We start from the raw sequence: 16,267 nt of genomic DNA on the forward strand, positions 1-16,267 counted from the left end.
CTATCAATATTACAACCAATTATCACAGAGATCTCCTCTGAATAAATGTCCTTGGTATCATTACGTCAGCGTTTTATTTTGCTGAGCAATAATGTAGTGGTCAATTCAGTGAACTGGGTTTTTTTCACATCCTCGATCAGGCGATGGTGACCTGGTACTGGGGATGTATTCACTGTGTTTTCTCTGGTCTATTATTGTACATTTCTCTGAGCTTTTGTAACTCTTCAGAACACACACTTACACACACACTCTGACACACAGAAACAGAGTACTTCATGCAAACATCCACAAACTCACACATGAACAAACACACACACACGCAACTTCCGTATCAGATTGAGCAGGATCTGAAAGAAGTTTTGGCCAGAGAGACACAGCATATGAATCAGAGAGACATGCAAGGCGCCCAACTCTCATCTGTGCTGGTCTCATCTCTAGTTATCATCCTGGCTTCATCCCACCACCCCCTGGAGATTCACCACGGGTTGACTGGTGACAACATGCTCTACCAGGGGTTACTGGGAGTATACCTACATATACCCTCCTACCATCCTTACCTACATATACCCTCCAACCATCCTTACCTACATATTCCCTTCAACAATCCTTACCTACATATACCCTCCTACCATCCTTACCTACATATACCCTCCTACCATCCTTACCTACATATACCCTCCAACCATCCTTACCTACATATACCCTCCTCCCATCCTGGTCTACATATACCCTCCTCCCATCCTTTCCTACATATACCCTCCTACCATCCTTACCTACATATTCCCTCCTACCATCCTGTTCTACATATACCCTCCTCCCATCCTTACCTACACATACCCTACTACCATCATTTCCTACATATTCCCTCCTACCATCCTGTTCTACATATTCCCTCCTACCATCCTGTTCTACATATACCCTCCTACCATCCTTACCTACATATACCCTCCTACCATCCTGTTCTACATATACCCTCCTACCATCCTTACCTACATATTCCCTCCTACCATCCTGTTCTACATATACCCTCCTCCCATCCTTACCTACATATACCCTCCAACCATCCTGGTCTACATATACCCTCCTCCCATCCTTACCTACATATACCCTCCTACCATCCTGTTCTACATATTCCCTCCTACCATCCTTTTCTACATATACCCTCCTACCATCCTTACCTACATATACCCTCCTACCATCCTGTTCTACATATACCCTCCTACCATCCTTACCTACATATACCCTCATCCCATCCTTACTTACATATACCCTCCTATCATCCTTAACTACATATACCCTCCTACCATCCTGTTCTACATTTACCCTCCTGCCATCCTGTTCTACATTTACTATCCTGTTCTACATTTACCATCCTACCATCCTTACCTACATATTCCCTCCTACCATCCTGTTCTACATATACCCTCCTCCCATCCTTACCTACATATACCCTCCAACCATCCTGGTCTACATATACCCTCCTCCCATCCTTACCTACATATACCCTCCTACCATCCTGTTCTACATATTCCCTCCTACCATCCTTTTCTACATATACCCTCCTACCATCCTTACCTACATATACCCTCCTACCATCCTGTTCTACATATACCCTCCTACCATCCTTACCTACATATACCCTCATCCCATCCTTACTTACATATACCCTCCTATCATCCTTAACTACATATACCCTCCTACCATCCTGTTCTACATTTACCCTCCTGCCATCCTGTTCTACATTTACTATCCTGTTCTACATTTACCATCCTGTTCTACATTTTCCATCCTAACATCCTGTTCTACATTTACCCTCCTACCATCATGTTCTACATTTACCATCCTGGTCTACATTTACCCTCCTCCCATCCTTACCTACATATACCTTCCTACCATCCTGGTCTACATATACCCTCCTACCATCCTTACCTACATATACCCTCCTACCATCCTTACCTACATATACCCTCCTACCATCCTTACCTACATATACCCTCCTACCATCCTTACCTACATATACCCTCCTATCATCCTTAACTACATATACCCTCCTACCATCCTGTTCTACATTTACCCTCCTGCCATCTTGTTCTACATTTACTATCCTGTTCTACATTTTCCATCCTAACATCCTGTTCTACATTTACCCTCCTACCATCCTGTTCTACATTTACCATCCTGTTCTACATTTACCCTCCTACAATCCTGTTCTACATTTACCATCCTGTTCTACATTTACCCTCCTACCATCCTGTTCTACATTTACCCTCCTACTATCCTGTTCTACATTTACCATCCTGTTCTACATTTACCCTCCTACTATCCTGTTCCACATTTACCATCCTGTTCTACATTTACCCTCCTACTATCCTGTTCTACATTTACCATCCTGTTCTACATTTACCCTCCTACTATCCTGTTCTACATTTACCATCCTGTTCTACATTTACTCCTCCTACTATCCTGTTCTACATTTACCATCCTTGTCTACATTTACAATCCTATCATCCTGTTCTACATTTACCCTCCTACCATCCTGGTCTACAGTTGAAGCTGGATATTAATATCAGGGTTGGTTCAAATTCAAATGTATGACTGTCAATTCAGGAAGACATGACTATAGTAATTGATAAATAATAATAAAACAGTGTCCATTTTCAAGTAGTTGAAATTTGTTATCTGAAATGCATTTGCATTTTAAATCACTTCCTGAATTACTCGTCTCCAATACACATTAACCCCACCCCAACAAACATTCACTTTTATTTTCAGAAAATGTTACTGATTTTCTGATTTTTTCTATTTTGTTTGCATTAGAATATCTGCCACAGAGAAGAAGGAAACGCTGATGGACCATGTCAGGTGTGAACGCAGTGAGCTTGAATTACTTCTCTATCCCTAATTAGTTCCAAACACAGGGCAGGTGTGTGTGTGTCTGTGTGTGTCTGTGTGTGTCTGTTCAAATGCACCTGAGCAGTGTTGGCACTTTCCACTGCCACCTGGTCTAGCACAAGGCCCTGATGTACAGTAGTATGCGGCTCTGGGACCAAACTATAATTAGGAGGTGAAGCTACACGAGAATAATCAAGATTCACTGCTCTTTATGTGTCTCGCCTCTCTCTCTGCATCGCTCTTTGAGTTCTAAACACTTAACTGTTTTTAAACTGGATTGTTATTGTCCATAATTATGACTGTACATGGACTATTTAATCTCACTCTCCTTCTATTTCTCTCTCTCTCACACACACACACACACACTCCAAGATCAAGCTAATGTCATTCTGTAATGTGTCTGCGGACAGCTTGAGGCACTGAGCGTGTCAGACCTGGTGTTTAACAGCCATCTTGTGCTCACAGGCCGTAGCGAAGCAGTTGTTGATGCCCATGCAGCACAGGAAAAGGCTGTGTGTTATCTAACTACAATTCCACCATGTTCACTGACGTTATAATAGCAATCGAATGATATTTAGTGGATAATAAGCATTTCTGTCTTACTGCCAAGAGGAGTTTCACCTGCTGCCGATCACTGCATACAACTCTGAATGGCCCTTTGTGTTAATTATTGCGAGTAAACCACATGTTTGTCTAGCAGGGTTGGACGCCTTAGTGACACACTCCCTTTTATCTGAAGACATTGCCCTCCCCTTTCCCTCTGCGGGAGGGAACCAGTACTGAGTAATGAGTGGTGTAGAGGGAGAGGAAGAGGGAGAGGAAGAGGGCTGGTGCCCTGCTGGCACACCTGCAGGAGACAGCCTGATGTCTGATGACCTTTACCTGCCTCTTCTCTCTCAATCACTTTCTCGGTTTATTTCACTCTTTCTGTCGCTTTTGTTTCCTCTCTCTATTTTTCTCTGTATTTCTTTTCTCTCTTGTACTTACTCATTGTAATTTTCCAGTGTTGATTGCCTTCCTTGGTTACTAGGTAGGGGATAAGTGGATGTGTGGGTGTTAGGAAGGGGCGTAAAAGGGCATGAACCCTGTAGGGAAGCAAAAGTGAGTTTAGCTTGAACACCTACTGCATCCACTTCATGCAGGCTAAGTATGCATTCTGGGATATTAAACACACCAACAGTTAACTGGAATTATAACGTCATACAAAATTGGGCACGTCGGACATAATTGTCTTTGGCTCTTGAGTGCTAATTTAAAACTACTAGTTGATATTATTCAAAAACTGGAGTGCATCTTTAATCTATGCACTCATGAGTTCCACATTCTTAATGTTTATATTAGTATGATATGGGTCTTGGTTTGTGTCAGATGATCTTGTTTTCTGTCAAGGTATGAAAATCATTAGAGCATACAGAGGCACAGGGCAGCTATGGTGAGGGCAGACACCAGTACACACACACACACACCTACACACCCACACTCCCACTTGCAAGCCAGAACTGGGACAAATACAGAGCAACTCTGTTGCATAGTTGTCAGGGTTTTTCTGTGTGTGTGTGTGTGTGTGTGTGTATTTGTGTGCGTGGCAGTGGGGCCAGGGTATTGGCCCATTAGTGCTGTGACTCTCCATGACCTTCCCCCTAGACCTCTCACCTCTCCCTTTGACTTTTCACCCCTATTCATGACACCTCTATTGACCTCTTAGTCCTCTTTAAGCTCCTGAGACTAACGAGCATCAGGCTTACTCACAGCACAGTGATAGCTGACAGGTCTGCTGCTGTGGAGAAGCATTAAGCTTCCTATAACAACACACTTTGGTTATAACTCTTATTCTGTTCTCTCCTGTTGTATTTTTACTTTTCCCGTCTTTTGTCCTCTCTTTTCTACTTACAGAGAAATATATATATATATATATACAGTACAGGCCAAAAGTTTGGACACACCTTCTCATTCAATGTGTTTCCTTTATTTTCATGACTATTTACATTGTAAATTCTCACTGAAGGCATCAAAACTATGAATTAACACATGTGGAATTATGTACTTAACAAAAAAGTGTGAAATAACTGAATAGTCTTATATTCTAGTTTCTTCAAAGTAGCCACCCTTTGCTCTGATTAGTGCTTTGCACACTCTTGGCATTCTCTTGATGAGCTTCAAGAGGTAGTCACTTGAAATGGTTTTCCAACAGTCTTGAAGGAGTTCCCAGAGATGTTTAGCACTTGTTGGCCCTTTTGCCTTCACTCTGCGATCATCTCGATTGGGTTCAGGTCCGGTGACTGTGGAGGCCAGGTCATCTGGCGCAGCATTCCATCACTCTCCTTCTTGGTCAAACAGCTCTTACACAGCCTGGAGGTGTGTTTGGGGTCATTGTCCTGTTGAAAAATAAATGATGGTCCAACTAAACGCAAACTGGATGGGATGGGATGGCATGTCGCTGCAGGATGCTGTGGTAGCCATGCTGGTTCAGTATGCCTTCAATTTTGAATAAATCCCCAACAGTGTCACCAGCAAAGCACCCCCACACCATCACACCTCTTCCTCCATGCTTCTCGGTGGGAACCAGGCATGTAGAATCCATCCGTTTACCTTTTCTGCATCGCACAAAGACACGGCGGTTGGAACCAAAGATCTCAAATTTGGACTCATCAGACCAAAGCACAGATTTCCCCTGGTCTAATGTCCATTCCTTGTGTTTCTTGGCCCAACCAATCTCTTCTGCTTGTTGCCTATCCTTAGCAGTGGTTTCCTAGCAGCTACTTGACCATGAAGGCCTGATTCACGCAGTCTCCTCTTAACAGTTGTTCTTGTGTCTGCTGCTAGAACTCTGTGTGGCATTCAGCTGGTCTCTAATGTGTCTCTGTGTATCAACCTGACTTCTGCACAACACAACTGATGGTCCCAATCCCATTAATAAGGGAAAAGATTCCACTAATTAACCCTGACAAGGCACACCTGTGAAGTGAAAAACAATTCAGGTGACTACCTCATGAAGGTCATTGAGAGAACACCAAGGGTTTGCAGCGCCATCAAAAAAGCAAAGGGTGGCTACTTTGAGGAATCTAAAATATAAGACATGTTTTCAGTTATTTCACACTTTTTTGTCAAGTACATAATTCCATATGTGTTCATTCATAGTTTTGATGCCTTCAGTGAGAATCTACAATGTAAATAGTCATGAAAATAAAGAAAATGCATTGAATGAGAAGGTGTGTCCAAACTTTTGGCCTGTACTGTATATTTACAGAGAAATATATAGAGAAATTACATATTTGGTATGGGTTTTTTCTTCTCAAACCTGCATCATCTTCCTAGTGGCATCTGTTACAGTACAGTGCTGCCTGACTCTTCATCTGTCACAGTTAGGTAAAACCTTCAGAGTTCAGTGTGTTTTTGGAGCTAGAGTGATATACCCCGCTACTGCACTTTAGAACAGATTAAAAGATTAATGAATGTCTGGAGAAAAGTAGGAAAACATGAGATTTCCATTTTACCCAGAGCGGAGATGCCGGGTGTAACTCGACCTGTTAGCAAATCTTCCCTGGGAATTGAAGGTTTGTGCTAACACCTATAGCATATATCTAGTCTTAAGCTTGCTAGTTAACATGCATAGGGGTCTTCATCATGTCAATTTCAAGCTACTGTACATTCCTCAAAGCCCATTTACGTGTAGTTTGCTAAAATAAAAGCTATATTACTGCAGTTTTCTCATGTTCCAACTTCCACCACAAACTTTGTTTTAATTTACTCTCTGCTACTATTTAATCAATACAAAATCAACATTACCCCCTCACCGCAGTTTTGTCTTATTGCCTTTACTAACCAAATCTAAGCAAAGCCGTTGTCTGGGAAGCATGCCTATTTTTTAAACACATAGAAATGAGTGGGGCTTATTCTGTATATGAAAAACTAGATTATCAAAATAAAAATATTTATACCACCATTAAAAACTGGCCAGTGCTCAGGTACAGGTAGATCCCCTCTGTGCACGTGCTTGGTGTGATGTGCATGTTTTATCACTCAGTCGCTAATAATGACAGCCGTGTGGGTGTGACACACTGCTCAACACTGCAAACCGAGGAGTGCAGCATAGTGTAAGGACATCATTTGTATATATCATGTGTTATTTATTTGTATGAAATAGCAGCAGCAATGGGCTTGTGACTCATCCAAGCCATATTCCTCTTTCGTTTGATGCACAGTTAAAGGTAAATTACACTCTGGAACACTACTGGAAACTGGAATAATACAACAGAGAAAATGTATTTTGGAAAATGTTCAACAGAATTCAAGTATAGTCAGGGTGTAAATGGTTCTTATAATAATTGTTTTTATTAATCTTTCTTTTTTCAGGAATACTGACAGAAAACATATTTCAGTACTTCATTCTGTAGATTAAGGACCTAAAGAAAATAAGCAGCGGAGAGGAGAAGAATGTCCCTTATTGAAAGCAGGTCATGAAATAGTTTGGAGACCCCTGAGTTTTGCTACCCATTCAGGTTTCGGACAGTTAAACAAAATCAGTAAACTTAATGTTGTAATAAACACCCTGGCCCATTTGGGCTTTTAAAACAAGGTCGGTTCATAAGAGATAATAACTGTAATCCTCTTTACAACGGCTTTGAACATTTTCCATTATTTCAATGTCATCAAATAATCGGTACAGTGTGCATCCAACCTTGAAACAATGTCGCTCAAATTAAAGCCCGGAAATCTGATGTAGAGCCTTTTTAAACTGTGATAAGCAGCCTGTAAAGCATTGTAGGGACTTTGTGCTGCCTGATCAGCAGGTCAATAACAAATGCCTGGCACTTGGCTGACCATACCCCCTTAACCAATACACATCTATCCAGTCCATCAGCATGTAAGCGGTATGATGTGTAAACTGGACACACATTCATTGTTTCACTTCCTCCTTTCCATACACATCTTGGACGTGTAACATTCCTGATCATTAAGAGATAACATTCCTGATCATTCCTTAATCACTGGAACTTCAATCTTTCTGAGAGTGGCAGCACAGAATTATGTACCTGACCAATCCCTTGCCCTGCTTTTATAATGGACTGAATCTGGAAGATTCCAGGTGGAATCAGGAGAATACCCCTTACATCAACAATAACTGCAGGTATAAGGAAGGCTTTTGTAACACTAAGCTGTCCAGGTTTGACCTTTGCTGCTAGCTGACATAGGCATTGCAAATTGGTCAGCATCACCCTGGTAAGCAGGAGGCATCTTAACCAGTGATTTCCTTGTCTCATCGCGTGTTGTTAGCAAGGATTTCCTAGTCTCAACATGCTCTAGCGACTTCCTCGGGTAGCTCAGGTGCCTGCTAACCTTACTGAGGTCGTAAGGTGAGTGAGCAATGTATTAACTCGAATGTCTTCCTGGTTGGACAAGCTGTGTGGAAAGGCAGAAGTTTCAACTCTGTGGAATTCATAGGGATTTTCTTTAACAGTACAGTACATATTGGGGAAAGAAGTGTTTTGCAGCCAAGGAGCCACACATCTGAAAGCCTTTTTATATGCTTTGGGGCTGAAGAAGGGAGATGGACAGAGACAGTTGGTATGAACCAAAATGTTCAAATCAATGCTTGAGTACATTGGAAGCTACTGGGTGACAGGAGGTCTACAACTCAGCTCTGGATATATTATAGCCCTCTTTGGCTGATGATATGTGTCTTTTCCTAGTTGTGGATAACTTGTCTTTCTTTCAATGAGAATTATGTAAGACTATTATTTTGTACGAGATTTAAAACCTTGACAAGGACCCACCTTTCCTGGTTGCAACTTGAGCTGTATCCATCAATAATGAAATAAGGAATGAGGCTTGGTTCTGGTTCTTGGTTCTGATCTCGCATCTCTGGAAAGGCGAGGTCAAGAAACTACGAACCAAGCCCAGATCTCACGTTTCTCACTTTTACTGGGCTATATAAGTAGTGCCCAAAAACAATGTCTTTGGCAAGCAGAGGGAGTACCTTGATTGCACCCTTACATATTTTTTTAAGTGCTCCATTCCCAGTAGCTGCATGATACATCGACTGATTTGTCTTTTGAACAAATCTTTTATAATGTCAGTTTAGTTTCTCACTAATTCCCTAATTACTATTATAATTATTGACCCAATTCATTTGACATTATTGTAATGTGAGATCAATTCTGTACAGCAATGATAACATAGAAATGCCATAATATGTTGATATTCTTCCCTTCTTTCTCCGCGTGTCACAGTCAATTGTGTACCCTTCTACCTGCCCCTTCCTGAATCTCCTCCTGCGAAATTGTGTGATCTGATTACAATGTGAACACGCTCAGTGGACGGGCTGCTTGCTGTGTAATAAGGCCCTACTACATCACTCCTTATTGCAGTGAGCCTTGGTCGTCTTGGCTGTGTAGCAGGCAGCTGAACGGGAACGGCCAGGGGAAGATTGAATGGTGCTTTGGCTTAGCACGCTATTTCCTCTAATGCACGCTGTGCTCCAAGGCTATCCAGGTGATTAATACTGGCCTGGGTCTGTTTGGAACGATGGCATTTATTCTTTCCCAAAGTCCTGCCCACTGGGGGGCACTTACTCACCCCACATTCTCAGACCATGCCAGGATTCTTTTTTTCCCATCAGCAGCCGGGTGTCTGTGTTGTCTCTTTTTCATTCTCTCGTGCTGGCTTGGTCGGGCTCTTCCTTAGTCTGATTCGTTATGTATGTCCCTCTCTCACCCTCTTCCTGTTGTCTGAGATCTGATGTCTGCCTGAGCTGATGCTTAGAATGTAGTTCAAAAGGTTAAAAGCAGGCTAGCATTGTAGCCTACTGACAACCCGGGTACAAACCCAATGAGTAGCTTGCCTGAATATGCAGCTTGACTAACATTAAACCCCAGGTAAACCCAGCCAGAATTAGACCCCCAACACTGCTCTGCTCTCTCTAGTCAGGAAAAGTAACGTACCAACTTATATCAAATTCTACATTTGCACACATCACTGGAAATAGAACGCAAATCTCCTCTGAATAGGTAAATAGCGTTTGCATCAGCAGAGCAGAGGGAGTTAGTGGAGTTTGGGTGTTTATTCCGACAGAGGTCGGCAGGGTATATAAAGCTGCATCCGCAAGTGATACAGACAGGTACATCTGGAGACATCTGGGACAGGACTAGGTGGAGCTAAAAGGAAAATCAGCCTTGCTCCTGGAGCCAACACACTTAACATCTGTCATGAAGAAAGCCTCTACTCACCTTTTATTTTTTTATATACATTTTTTTTTATATAACCAGGATCTATTTCTTTCTGCAGCGCAAGCATCTTGCAAATTGTATTTCCGAAATGAATTTGGGGAAAGTTCAAGGTACACACTTCTTTTTGTGCTTTCAATTTGTGGCCATATTTTTCTTCCCGTGCTGACACCACGCGCACAGGCAGGGTTAGTGGCTCCATGTCTGGCCCACTTGGAGAGGCATTACATTCAGCGCCATTTTCTCATCAATCTAGTGTTTGGGTGCTGCCAAGGCCTCACATGTAGCAGGCTCTCACAAACCTTACCACAGTGTGATCCGACACTCTACTGCCAATTTTCTCTGGAAAGTCTAAAAGGTGCAATTTTAAACTTGGTGAGCAGAAATATGTGATTTTATCTACAACTAGCCTGGATGAAAACTGACAAATAGGTTATGGAAGTACTCTGTTTAGCATCTTTTGGATGGTTATATTGGTTATTTAACAAGGCTTTTTTTTTTTTGATACAGTAGTGCCAAAGATATTAACGGTGATACGGTTATGTTATAACCCATCCAATGTAACATTAGCTTTATAACAGAGAGATTGAATGAATACTCAAATGAATACATTTAGTACATTCTTAACAGTTACAGAAATTCTCCACAGCCAGTTGAGGCGTTATTGTAGTCCTCTTGGCCTGCCTTAATGTTTTGGTCCATAGCATTCATTGCTCCTTCCCCCATAGGTGAGGCTCCCTTCCTGAAGGGTGAGGCTAGAGGAAGAGATTCCCTGTGCCAAGACTCCTTAATCCTCCTGCGTGGATTTATTGCAGTGAATGACTAATTTATAACAGTCAGAAATAGAGGGAAAAGAGACAGAAATGTAGACATGAAGAAAGAACAGAGATTGAAAGAGGGAGAAATACATGCCAAAGTTAACTTATCCACCTTTCTGCTCAAAGTAAACAGTTATCTTTCCACAGTCGTGCTTCCTCTGTCTTTGTCTAGAAACAGTTTTTCACTTATATGCATCTGGCGTTTTTTCTGTTTCACCCATTTTTACAAATAGTTAAAGGTTTATTTACATGGACACTGACTGGAGTTTCTGTGCATCACATGGACGGAAAGGAGGAAGTGGAGGGACGATGTGTGAATACTGTGAAGGGAGTTGTGTACTGCTAGTTGTGTCTGACTGTAAGACTCCATTGCAACATGCTGTATTTGCTTCCAACTTTTTGCCCTGGTGTGTTGTTAAGGATTGATCCTCTACTGTAATAGTTGTGTGTGTGTGTGTGTGTGTGTGTGTGTGTGTGTGTGCGCCAATCCACTGCTGGTTGAACAGGCAGTCATCTTGCTGTTGAACGGACAGTCACCTCTCTGTGAGACTTATTTCTTTCTTTGTCTTTCTTTCCTCCTCACACCACCAGCTGGAGGTCTGCTGATGGTCAAGGTGAGCAGTTTGAGCGTAGCTTTATTTTTTATTCATAGACCACACTGGAGAGGACCTGAACAAGGAGGGCAAGAAAAGGTGAAATACAGGAAGAGAATTGGGGTGCTCAGGTCCTCTCTCTCTCTCTCTCTCTCTCTCAACATTCACATTTTTCAAACTAGCAAGAAGTGCAGGTAGGCAACTCTTTACAACCCCTTAGTGGAAATCCTTTCATAGGTTGAACAACAAGATAAGAAAAGACTGTGTGTGAGGGGTGGACTTGGGAATGAAGGAAAGTGGATGAAAAACACAACGGTGCCCAGGTTTGGGACGGAGGGATGAAGAACAGGGGAGCGATGAAAAGAGTGAGGAATTGAGTGAGTGTGTCCTTCACTGCTGTGTCTGGGCGTAGAGAGACAGAGAGCGCCCGCGGCTAGTGCTGCTCCACTTTGATCTTCTCTCCCTCTCCAAAGTCGTTCCTCAGTGACAATGTTAATGATGTTTGGGGGAAAAAGCAAATTGGCTTCTTATTTAAAATCTACTTGGTGAACAAGCTATTCAAGAAACTAGCAGTGGTGATTCGGTAAAAAAAAACATTTGATGTGATATATTTAAGCAACAAGACATAAGGCTGTGCTGTATAATGAATACAGTAAAGTCACAGGTGCCTGACTGAGTTGTCCTCTTAACTCAGTCACGTCAAAGACTGAACTGAAATGACAATGACTAGCTGCGTTTTTGTTTGTTTTAGTGTTTTGGGCTTGTACTGGGATTTATAAATGATAGACAATTGACTTATGTTTACGACAGTGTAGCAATTGAATATCAACAGTGGGGGAAAAAATGTATCTTAATGCTATGCTTAACTAAAACCCACCTCTAACAATTTTAATGGTAGTCCAGAAACAGGAAAACAACGTTCAGGTGGATAAATACAGCAGATTATTCTGACAGCAACTTGAAGAAAGTGCTATGGAGGTGCTGCGATCACTTTTAGATGGAACTGTTTGCCAGCATCGGTGTGACTGTGACGGCCGAAATGACACGGCTTGGAATCAGAAACAGCATCATGATATGTAACTTTATAGGTTTTTTTACTTCCATTGCCTGAACCACAAATACGAGTCTCGGTCAGAGACTTGTGAGCATGCATCCATGTTAATGCCAGTGGTTGTCAGCATTAATGTCTGTTAGCGTGCGTGCGTGCGTGTGTGCAGCACAGTAAAATTGGAAGTGTTAGGACCTGTTCAGCTGCGTGTTGCTTACTATTCAGTGCGCGACAGAGAGCAGCTTTATATAAACACCAGGATTCAGCTTTTAGTGTGTGTGTGTGTGTGTGTGTTTGTGTGTGTGTGTGTTTGTGTGTGAGAGAGAATGAGAGAGTGATAATATTACTATCTTCTGCATCTCAGATCTAAAATGCCTGTTTGACCTTGATGTTACATTTAGAGACAAGATAAAAAGTCTCCCCACCGTGTTTTATCACCAGATAATGTCCCCTTTCTGAAGTACAAACAACAGATTGTTCTTTCTCCTGTTCTTATCTGTGATGTCTAAGTATTCATCTAACTCACAGGACCCCAAACATGCCTTGAAATGTGAAAAAACTAATGATATCTACACACTCCTGTGTTGCCTCCCAGGTGGTGTTGTGTGCACCAAGCTGACCACCACAGTTTAGGTTTGAACTGACATATGGCTGGGAAGCCCCTTGAGTGGTACAAATTGTCCAGGATTGCCATGGGAGTGGAGGGGCATTGTCAAAAGGGATATCTACATGTCACGGCGATCTAACAACTCCTCAAGCTGATATGGTGCCTGAAATGCTAACTGAATTAATCAAGCGAATGAGTATGCACTTTACCCATTGTGACTTCCTGATTGGATAAAAACTCTGGGGAAATAAACTCAAATTCTTGGTGGTTGGGTCCAGACATGGTCTCATCCTAGCCATGTTGCCTACTTGTTAACTAGTTAATTTCTCTACTTGGTTTGATGCAGTTACATTAATATGTAATCAGGTGCGATGAAGAATAACCTAAGCTCAGCTCTGGTAGCTGAGCGACGGCTTCCGAGTGACTGAAATGAAATGACACGGGATGCAGGGATTAGAGCAGAGGGAGCTGTCTCATGTTATTCCGACAAAAATCTAGCTTCCATGTGTTTTCTTTCTAGTGTTAGTTTCTGTGTTACTATGGGATACATCCCTAGGGAATGCGTCAGAAGCTCTTATTACATTACAGCAGCCACAATTGGCTGGAAGTCAAGACGCTATAAAAGGTCTTATGCAGTTATTCAAAACCTCTTCTCACTTTTCATCAAAACGTCTCTGCAGCCTTTTTTGGTTCTAGTTAAACTGTCTTTAGAAGCCAGTTCACAGCTGATTTACTGGGTCGTAATGGGTGGCAATCATTTTCCTTCCCTTTACCATAAACACACCAGGATTTCTTTAGACGAGAAATGCACTGCTGTGACAGTGAGGGTAGAAAATGTTTTTTCATAGCTTTTTGTCTAAACAACACCTTTTCCCCCTAGGCCCTGCTTATGGGCATATTCATCCAGCGGTTTTATGGGCTTAACGCATCTGCACCCACCCTGGTTCATACTGTTGTACATGTAGGATCCTTTATTTTACCTTTATTGCTGTGGGCAACTGAGACCTAAGTCTCCTCTACAATTGAGCCCTGGCGTTCTAGTGTCTGTAAGGTTTGTGCAGCCGTTTCTTAAAATCCCTTTTAGCAAGCAATAGTGTTTTGTTCGATAGTAAAAACAATTTTTTATTAAGATTATTGATGAACATCCAAATAAAATTCATTTCAAACTCAACAAATTGTGAGAAATTCCAAGGGGTGTGAACACTTTTGTTATCCACTGTACATTATGTAGTCCAGCCTAGCGGTAATGGAAGCCTACAGATTGTTCTACACAACTGTCCCAGCCGGCATGATAGATTGCAGCAATATGAGCAAGCTCTCTGCCTCCCCCTCACTGTTCGCTCTCTCACTCACAAGCACACACAAACACACTCTTCTTTCAAAGCTTTTATGTTAGCCGGGTGTAAGTGCACGCTCAATAATCAAGCCGAGCGTGAAAACATGTTTTTTCTGCGTCGGTCGGTCACGTGACTGGCATTGTGCAGATGACACAGTTAGAGGGGGTGTAGGTTTGTATTCCACTTAGAAGCTGCTCTTATCTCTTTTTGGCTGGTATGGAATTTTATTTTAGAATGAATAGTGTATGTGTCATGTTCACTAATCCATCCTGGTGAGACAGACAGAAGCAGTGTGAGGCGGGTCAGAATGTACCCAGTTGATCCACTTGGGTGAGGATGGTTTACTGCCTGTGTGATGCGATCTGAAGCTGCAGACACTGTTTAGTGCGCTGGGTTTCAGTTTTCACCAGTCTGTCGGGTGATTCGGCAACTGCGTCCAGGTCTCCAGATGGAACAATGCAAATATAATAGAATGTAGGGTCAAACACTTCTGGGAACAGATCATTGTAAATATACCTTTGGTGGCTAGTTCATTAGGTACACCCATCTAGCATTGCGTTGGACCCCACTGCCCCAGAAACACCTATATGTTTTCTGGATATGGATTCTCGAAGGTGTAAGAAGTATTTCTCATAGATTTTGGTCCTTTTTTACCACAATCTCATCCCAAACATGCGCTGTTCGGTTGGGGTCTGGGTGTTCCCGGGAGCCACTTAGGTGAAGTGACCCTGGTTTGGTCGGACCAGGCAGTGTTTTTCCACTCCTCATTTGTCGGGTGTTGACCATGGTTTGTCCACTGGAGGCCCTTCTTGTTTTAAGCTGAGAACATCTGTTTTTGAATGAGCTTGGCAATTTAAATGGGGTCATCATGTGACCGAAGTGGACTTTTAATTAAGTAGACCTACACTGATGGTATTTAACGGGTTGATCCCTTTTAACAACATTCACTTAATGAGCTAATTAATCCCCACTCACACCCGACTGTTTGATTTAACTGAACCTATTGGAGTACAGCACCAAAGACACCTAAGAAAAGCTAACCGTTTTCGGGCTGACAGGTAATGACACTGAAAAGTAAAAGTGATGAGAAGAAGGCATAAAGTATTCCCATAAGCGTAATAGTGAAGGAAGATGACATATAACCAATGTACATGCCTTTGATTTCCTTCAACAGCTTCTTTTTTTTTTTTTTTTTCATGTGCCTCTACTGACAGAACCTCAGTCATGTTTGACACTGTGAGTCTGTTGTCCAGTCAGTCTCTGGCTGTCTCTGTGGGGTGTAATGAAACCAATTTGACAGGAGTCATGCTTTACCAGAACCCCCTACTGTTAGGTGTAATTACTTCATCATACTATCTCTTTATATTGTCTCTTCTCTCTCCCTGGCTATCTCTCTTTCTCTCACTCACTCTCCACACGTTGTCAAGTCAATGTGTTCGCTACAGAACTACTTTGGTGAGGCGGACAAATTTAAACTAGATCGGTTTTAACTGCACATCTATTTGAATTATGCCTGTCCTGCCTGTTCTATGTGATCTGACGCCATATGATTTTAAAACGATGATAGATAGGTAGCAGAACCAGGAGTAGATAGATGGATGGATGTATGGATGAGATTGGATGACAGATAGATAGATGGATGTATGGTGGGAGGAAGACAAGCCGAGAGGGAGGGATGGTGCGATGGATGGTGAAGGGAAAGGGGGATTTGAGCAATGGAAAGAGGGAAGCAGGGGTAGAGTTGCACAG

At 42.2% G+C, this 16,267-nt stretch overlaps 1 protein-coding gene across 6 annotated transcripts in view; it reads left to right on the plus strand.

Moving 5' to 3' along the window:
* ca10a (carbonic anhydrase Xa) overlaps positions 1–16,267 on the plus strand; it is a 244,402-nt gene that overhangs the window by 132,788 nt on the left and 95,347 nt on the right. For 4 of the 6 annotated variants that reach the window (XM_020046251.3, XM_020046252.3, XM_034292467.1 and 1 more), the window contains one exon: positions 2,818–2,862. The exons of the other annotated variants lie outside the window; for them this stretch is intronic. In XM_020046251.3, the coding sequence (XP_019901810.1) occupies positions 2,818–2,862 (45 nt within the window). The remainder of the gene's footprint in view (positions 1–2,817; positions 2,863–16,267) is intronic. 6 annotated transcript variants of the gene reach the window in all.

The sequence above is a fragment of the Esox lucius genome, chromosome 5 (assembly GCF_011004845.1).
Source record: "Esox lucius isolate fEsoLuc1 chromosome 5, fEsoLuc1.pri, whole genome shotgun sequence".
NCBI lineage: Eukaryota > Metazoa > Chordata > Actinopteri > Esociformes > Esocidae > Esox > Esox lucius.